Source organism: Myotis davidii, unplaced genomic scaffold, assembly GCF_000327345.1.
Source record: "Myotis davidii unplaced genomic scaffold, ASM32734v1 scaffold233, whole genome shotgun sequence".
Taxonomy (NCBI): domain Eukaryota; kingdom Metazoa; phylum Chordata; class Mammalia; order Chiroptera; family Vespertilionidae; genus Myotis; species Myotis davidii.
This window is the reverse complement of record NW_006285917.1, coordinates 3515893-3523454: the sequence shown is the minus strand read 5'-3', so window position 1 is coordinate 3523454 and position 7562 is coordinate 3515893. Positions and strand designations below refer to the sequence as shown.

The 7562-nt window shown below is 41.3% G+C and overlaps 1 protein-coding gene across 4 annotated transcripts in view; it reads left to right on the top strand.

Moving 5' to 3' along the window:
• Positions 1-1560, top strand: part of DIP2B (disco interacting protein 2 homolog B) — a 113959-nt gene extending 112399 nt beyond the window's left edge. For all 4 annotated transcript variants that reach the window (XM_015559640.1, XM_006757088.2, XM_015559638.1 and 1 more), the window contains one exon: positions 1042-1560. In XM_015559640.1, the coding sequence (XP_015415126.1) occupies positions 1042-1294 (253 nt within the window). In that variant the 3' untranslated portion in view covers positions 1295-1560. The remainder of the gene's footprint in view (positions 1-1041) is intronic.
• Positions 1561-7562: the final 6002 nt, after the last annotated feature.

The following is a 7562-nucleotide window of genomic DNA, read 5'->3' as shown; positions in this document are numbered from 1 at the left end:
GTGAGAGGGGAAAAGAGATAGAAACATCGATGATGAGAGAGAATCACTGATCAGCTGCCTCCTGTATGTTCCCTGCTGGGGATCAAGCCCACAACCTGGTCATATTTCCCAACCGGAAATCGAACCGTGACCTCCGGGTTCATAGGTCAGTGCTCAACTACTGAGCCACACCAGCTGGGCCATTGGTTGCTGCTTGTATGTGCTATGATGGGGGATCAAACCCAAAACCTTGGCATATGCTCTAACCACTTGAGCTACCCAGCCTGGTTGACATTCCACTTTTAATGCAGTCAGATATTATGAACATTTTTCTTTAATGATTGGACTCTGTGTATTAAAACAGTTTAATGTTGCATATCGCAAGTCAGGTCATATCCCCTAACCCAGCAATCCCACTCAGTGAAAAGCAACTTACTACCTCATGGCACTTTTGTGGCATAAGAGGAGACACACTTGTGTGGGGCACCAAGCTCAGAGGAAGCCTAGTCGACTCCCTTCCTGTTGGGTACAAGAATATTATCTTAGTCAAAGTTCTTACACTGCAAATAACAGAAACTTTTCAAAAAAAGAAAACGTAAGCAAAAGAGGAAGTTAATGGAAAGAATACCTGCCTATCTCAGAGGTTCCTAAACATTTCTAACTAACTCTGGGTCCCAGGAAAGGTAGAGACAAGGCCATCGGGAACCACTGTTCTCCTACTTGCTAGAGCCATGTGGACATCCACTTCATTCGTTCTCTTCTCCCTGAAGAGCCATTCTCTGTGATTCTCTGCACATGTGGCTACCCCAGAACTTTCAAGTCCACGTGTCCCCTGTTCAGGTGACAAGCTAACAACTTTCAATCCCAGTTCCAAACTCCCAAGAGATTTTGGATGGCTCAGCTAATCAGCTGTAATCGTAGGGGACGGTTATATATTACAGACGTGGCTGCTAAGAGAGAAGGCAGTTCTCAGGGAAACGGGGCTAAGTCTTGGGTAGATGACTGTACAAGATGACTGAATAAATGTACTGACATCTAAAATGAATGTCATTGAAATTTCAGTGCTGTCTTCACGTGGACCAACCTGCTGGTGGTGGTTGTGGAACTGTGTGGCTCTGAACAGGAAGCTCTAGATCTGGTTCCTTTAGTGACAAATGTGGTTCTGGAGGAGCATTACCTCATCGTTGGCGTCGTGGTTGTGGTGGACCCAGGCGTCATCCCCATCAACTCCAGAGGAGAGAAGCAAAGGATGCACCTCCGCGACAGCTTCCTCGCTGACCAGTTGGACCCCATCTACGTGGCTTATAACATGTAACCGGCCTCGCGGAGATTACCGGGGCCTCCTGGGAAGCCACAAGGACCAGAGCCCGGCGACAGGAGCAAGCTTTCCAATGATGTAAAATAAGCTGAGATGGCTACATTGTATCCTTCATCTCATCCCATGGGATTCTGCAATCACACAACACACAGAAAAGGGGAATTCTGTGATGGCAAATGAAAAAAATGTTAACAGTCATGAGCTTTGACATAGCGTGAGCAGCACGTTACTAAAGCAATTACATGCATGTTGCATATTTTTCATCTGTTGTATATACTTGTATTTTTATCTAATGCCATTTTAGAATTTTGTAAGGGAGTTTAATGAATTCACATAAGGGGGTAGTCTGAGGTACCCAGTTCCCCGCTCTGTACTGTATTTTGCCTTTTACCATAGCTAGACATTCTGCGGGTTTTGTTAACATGGAACTACTCATCTTACTTCAGTCGGCTCATAAGCAAATTGGATAACTCACTGAATATGAAAATTATATATATAATCCTTGACTGTAAAACATTTTGACCATTGTTTTGAACATGTAAATAAGAATACACATAATTTAGCTTTAAAAAGTGAAGACTGGCTTGTATAGTTACAGCCACCAGAGCAGAAACATTTCTACTTGGAGAGAATTTCAGATACGCTCTTAATGCGGTGTAGCTAAATAGGTAACTAAAAATGCAAATTGTTTGCAGATTTCGCTGCACATTGTACTATGTCTCTATTGGCTGGTGTATTTTATAAACTAAAGCTGCCTATGTTTGTTTTTAAAGTTTGCATTCCCAGAATCAGCTTTAAGCTTTTAAGAATTCAACCTGAATTCTACAAGCTGAAAAATCTCAGTTTAAAAATCAAAATGTTATGAAAAAGCTCAGATTCATTCGATCCCACCCTATTCTAAGGAACCACAATAACTGACTTTGGCCCCCAGTGTTGAAACTGTGTTTCAAATTAAGAGTGACTACATAAGAATTTAGAATTTCCTCTTTTCCAGGTTCAGTGTAAACTGTGTCTACAGTTTATACATATAGCTTCTCTTTCCTGAAAGCTGAAGTGTCCTCTGTTCTTCCAGTTCATGAGGGCCAGGATTTTAAGAACAAGCATGATAGGCTGGGAAGACAGTGGGACCAAAGTCACATGAAACCGTAAGGCCACATAACTATACATCTCAAAACTGACCAATTTGACTTGCCAAAATAGCCAGGCTTATGCTGAGATAGGGGAAGTTTGATGTATGCAAGGAACTCTTTTGAAATAACTGTGGTGCCCAGGCCAAGCAGACTGAGCTTGGGACTGAGTGTGGCCTCCGTCCGGCTCAGTTTCTTTCTTTGGTCTGATAATTCATGTATTTGAATATAGTTGAATTTATTTTTTTCTTACAGAAATATTTTTAAAAATTAAAAAAAAATCAAAGTGAACAGAGTTAACATGTTAAATCAGAATGGTTCTCTTTGACCCACTCTGGTCTATTGTGTAAATATTTATTTAGACTATTTTAATAATACATATTATTTACCCCACTGTAACATCATGTAAACTAAATACGTTTTTAAACAATTTTTAAGACTTGTAATTACCCTGAAAATAAGGTTTGTAATGCAAAGGCCAGACCCTTCGCTGTGGCAGCATTCTTAGAGGCTGCCCTTACAGTCTGTGACTCAAAGCCACTTTATGACTCCCTTTTACATCATCCTCCTTTCTCCCAACCCATTCTCCACAAGGGCAGACCTCAAGACATTTACCAGTTCCAGATCTCTTTTCCAACATTTTGGATGAAATTAATTTATACATGATGAGAGGGGTTCTAGGATGTACAGAAACAAAGCACTTACATTGGGGCAAGAAATCCTAGCGACTAGCAACAGTTTGTTTGGCAGAGAAAACAGCCTGCTCTTTTGGAAAGTAATTTTCTGAGAACAGTTCTTACTGATTCACTAAACAAAAACAAGGGACCCTGAGAAGTAAATAGTAAGTTCTCAGAAAAAAATATAGGCAGAGTCTATTCTGTGGGTTGGATTATTCTTTACTGCACAAGTTAGGGTGTCTGCTAGAAGTATCATGTGAGCCACATCTGTCATTTTAAATTTTCTAGTAATCGCATTTTAAGAACTAAAAAAGAAACATGTGAAATTGTCTTAATATGTTTTATTTAACCCAATATATAAAAAAAATTACCATGCAATGTGAAATCAATATAAAAAAGTACTGAGATGTTTTACTTTTTTCTCCTATTAACTCTTTGAAATTCAGTATTGTTAAGCACATCTCTGTTCAAGTTTTCAGTAGCCACATGTGGGGAATGGCTATGATGTTGGACAGTGCAGATCTATACTCATTCCTTCAAAAAAGATAATCTATTAATCTCAAAATGTGGCCAATTCCCAGTTACTTAGGGGCCAATTAGCTAGTTTTATAGTTCCTAAGGCTTCTGATTCATCTTTAGTTTTTGCTTTTTGCCTGTGGCTGCTTTATTGATCTTTTGCGTAGCCCTCAAAAGCCAGAATATGCCTGATGAGGACAGAAAGCCGAGACGTGTCTTTGGGAGCTTCGTCAGTAGCTCTGGTAAAGTACCTCTGGAAGGGGAAGAGAGCCCACTCATTAGCTTAGAGATGTTTGTGCTCAGTCTGGTGCAGACTTGGATAAGAAAACCTTCTCTTGATGACCCAGTGCTCTTGCTCTTTCCACAGTAAGTAGAACCTTTGTGGTAAAACTGACTCTTAAGACAGACCCAAAAGGCCATTATTGACAGAAAGAGCCTTGCCAAAACTCTGGATACATTGTCCAAGATTTTATGCTGTGAAAATGAAAACTAAATTAATAGCAAGCCCCCCGTTCATCTAAGAGAAATCTACTCATGTGAAAGTTTTTGGGCCCCGTTTCTGCCTCTCAGCGGAAGTAAGTGAGGTAGAGCAGGAAAGGGGCTGCCTCAGGAAAAATCCTAGGCCCTCCGGCTTCTTAGAGCTATACACATGCCATCTCCTGCATCAGTGAGACCCTGGGGAAGACCAGCATGCTCATGGGCACCAGTGAGTCCAGTCTGCACTTCTCCTCATCGAGGGCCCCGCCTACCCCAGTACCAAGTCCTGTCCTTAGGAAGCTGTGCTGCCTCAGGCTGTGTAGGGACCATTGCCTACTCACAGGTCCTGTGAGTGTTTCCTTTAGTCCCTGGGCAATGCTTGCTTAACGCTTTTGTTGACTCAACAAAGGGCCTGAGGCCTTAGGTTTTTTATTAAGGTCTCTGCCCCAGGCATGGTGCTCAATATCTTGGCCAAATAAATTACTTTCTTAAATATCCAGGAATCCTTTAGACTAAAGCTAATGAGGAGTTACCACCTCACCCTCAAACTCCAACATGATCTATGCCTTAGTGTTGTTTTTGTTGTCTGCTTTGATGTAAAAGCAAGAGTATTTGGGACAAGAGGCTGCAGTACTCCAAATACACAATAGGCCTTTTCATTATCATTCATACATTTCTGGTTTAGGTATATGTTAGATGGCCATGCTATTTGTCCAGAGGAAGAGAGTGTAAAGATATAAGAATACTTTTTTTAGTCCTAAATGCCATTTTGTTTACTTTCTGTCAAAATATTTACCAGTGTCAAATTCAAACTATAGTACTGTGTAATTATGTATAAAGTTTTTTTATTTATTTGAAATTAGACTAGATATACATTTTTAAATTTAACATCTGGCTGGACAGTGTTCTATTAACTCATTGAATGTGTTTTCTTTGTCTTGTGTTAATAAATATTGATGCCTGATTGTGTTTAATGCTTCACACATTGGGAGAATTGATAAATTATAATTTATAAATTTTAAATCTAACATCAGGTAGTAATACCCAAAGATAGAGTGATCTAAGAAAGTGAACACAGAGATCATAACACATTAGTGCTATGAAAGGAGGCCAGATAAAGAAACAGTAGAGTCATTTTGAAAACTAAAAAGCCTTTTGTTAGTAACAATTATAACTTAGTTTTCCTCCTACTCATGTGGCATTTGCTAGTTTTAAACTTATGATTGTCAGTTTTAATATTTTTCTAATGTGTAATTGGGCTGGACTTCATCTTTCCTTAAAGTAATACTTAATTTGTTCTTCCATTTCTTGGTTTCAAGAAACTTGATGGGAGCCCATCAAATTTTGCATGTTCTCAGACACTAAAATTGGTCTTTGAATTATGGTCCAAGCTATTTAGGCAGCTGAGAACATTTTTTCATTTAACACATGTTTATTGAGTGCCTACTCACTAGGCACAAGGCACTGTAATAAGAGCTGAAGCTAGAAAGAAAAATATCAAGTCACTGCCCTCAAGGAAATACAGGAAAACTAATAATAGGGTAATATGCAAATTGGTCAGGACGCCATCACAGTAACGACCGATCAGCAGGCTGTGTGTGCAGCAAGTGCGCAGGGACTTGCAATGTTGGGGACATGATGGCGGCAGCAGTGACAGGGGCGGGGGAGGCGGGGCCTGATGGAGGGCAGCCTGTACTCCCCACATGGTGGTGGTGGCTGTGAGCACTCCCAATGGCCACTGCCACTTGCCCAGGGCTGGCCTGGGGCTCCACCCAGCCTGCCCCTTCTCACAGTCCGGAAGCCCTCAGGGAAGCAGACCTAAGCCGTCAGTAGAACATCCCCTGAGGGCTTCCGGACTGTGAGAAGGGGCAGGCTGGGCTTAGGGACTTACACACACACACACACACACTGCACAAATTTTGTGCACCAGGCCTCTAGTACAGTGGTTCCCAACCTTGGCTGCACATTAGAATCATCTGGGAAACTTTTTTAATCCTGATTTCTGGGCCTCATCCTCTAGAAATTTTGTTTCTTTGTTACTAATGTTGTGGCCCCACCCCATAACAAAGAATTTCCGGAGGATGAGACCCAGAAATCAGGATTCTAAAAAGATTCCCAGGTGATTCTAATGTGCAGCCAAGGTTGAGAACAACTGCTCTAGTATAATATAATTAAGGGCTACAATGTCAAATTCAAACTGTAGTACTGTGTGGTGGACTGTCCAAACAGGTAGGATAGGCACCTGATCCAACAATGAGGGAGAATAGTGAGGAATACATGCTGGAGAAGGTAACGTCTGAACTGAGTTTTGAAGCATGAAACAGCCAGATAAGATCAAGACAACAAGGGGGAAGGTGGAGTTGCATGTTCTGGTGACTGTAGTTTGTTATTAGGTTATAGGGTTTGAAGGGAGAAAAGTAAACGATAGAGGCTTAAGCTAAAAATAGATCACTGACGGTATTATATATCACGCTAAGGACTTTAGACCATTATGCAGGAGGCCAAAAAGAGCCAATGAGGAATTTATAGCAAGGGAATAGACGCTCAGATTATCCTGACTAATAAATAGTGTGGGTAGGGAAAAGAAGTTAAAATCAGAGGCCTTTGCAATAACTGCAGTGGTAAAGCAAGAGCACTTCGACCAGGGTAGTGACGGGATGGAGACGAGAGACAGTGCTTGCAAATGTAAGGGACTGTAAGATTTCAACTACTGACTATTCACGGTAAGGAAGGAGGAATTCAAATAACTCCTAGGCTTTGACTTGGGGAGTTAGGTAGATGTAGGACCGTTTACCTAGAGGAATAGATTTGGGAAAGAAGATGCTGGGTTCCATTTTGGTCATGTTTATTTGAGGTGCTATGAAACATGTAAGTGAAAAGAGGCCCAACAGCTTAATATTTAGATTTCTGCCTTAGGAGAACTCGAGTCAACAACTAGATACTTGGGAGACTTCCTTGTAAAAGTGGTAGTTGATGCCGTGAAAGTGAAAGATAGTACCAAGGAAAATCATGTAAAGTGAAAAAAGGATCACTAATGGGAGTCATGGGGAACACCACCAGTATTTAAAGCAGCCGTGGGCAAACTACGGCCCGCGGGCCGGATCCGGCCTGTTCGGCTGTTCTATCCGGATTGAAAAAAAGACCCTACCCTTTTATGTAATGATGTTTACTTTGAATTTATATTAGTTCCGACAAACACTCCATCCATGCTTTTGTCCCAGCCCTCCGGTCTAGTTTAAGAACCCATTGTGGCCCTCGAGTCAAAAAGTTTGCCCACACCTAGGCCTTCACAGTCACTCACCACTTATTCACTGACTCAAAGAATCCACAAAAGGGAGAAGGAATAACTGGAGAGGAGCAAAAAAATAAGCATGGGCATAGAAATTATAGGAAGTGTTTTAAAGAGGAGGAGAGGGATCAATGATGCCAAAGGCGACAATGAAGCTGAGTAAAATGGGGACTAGCTAA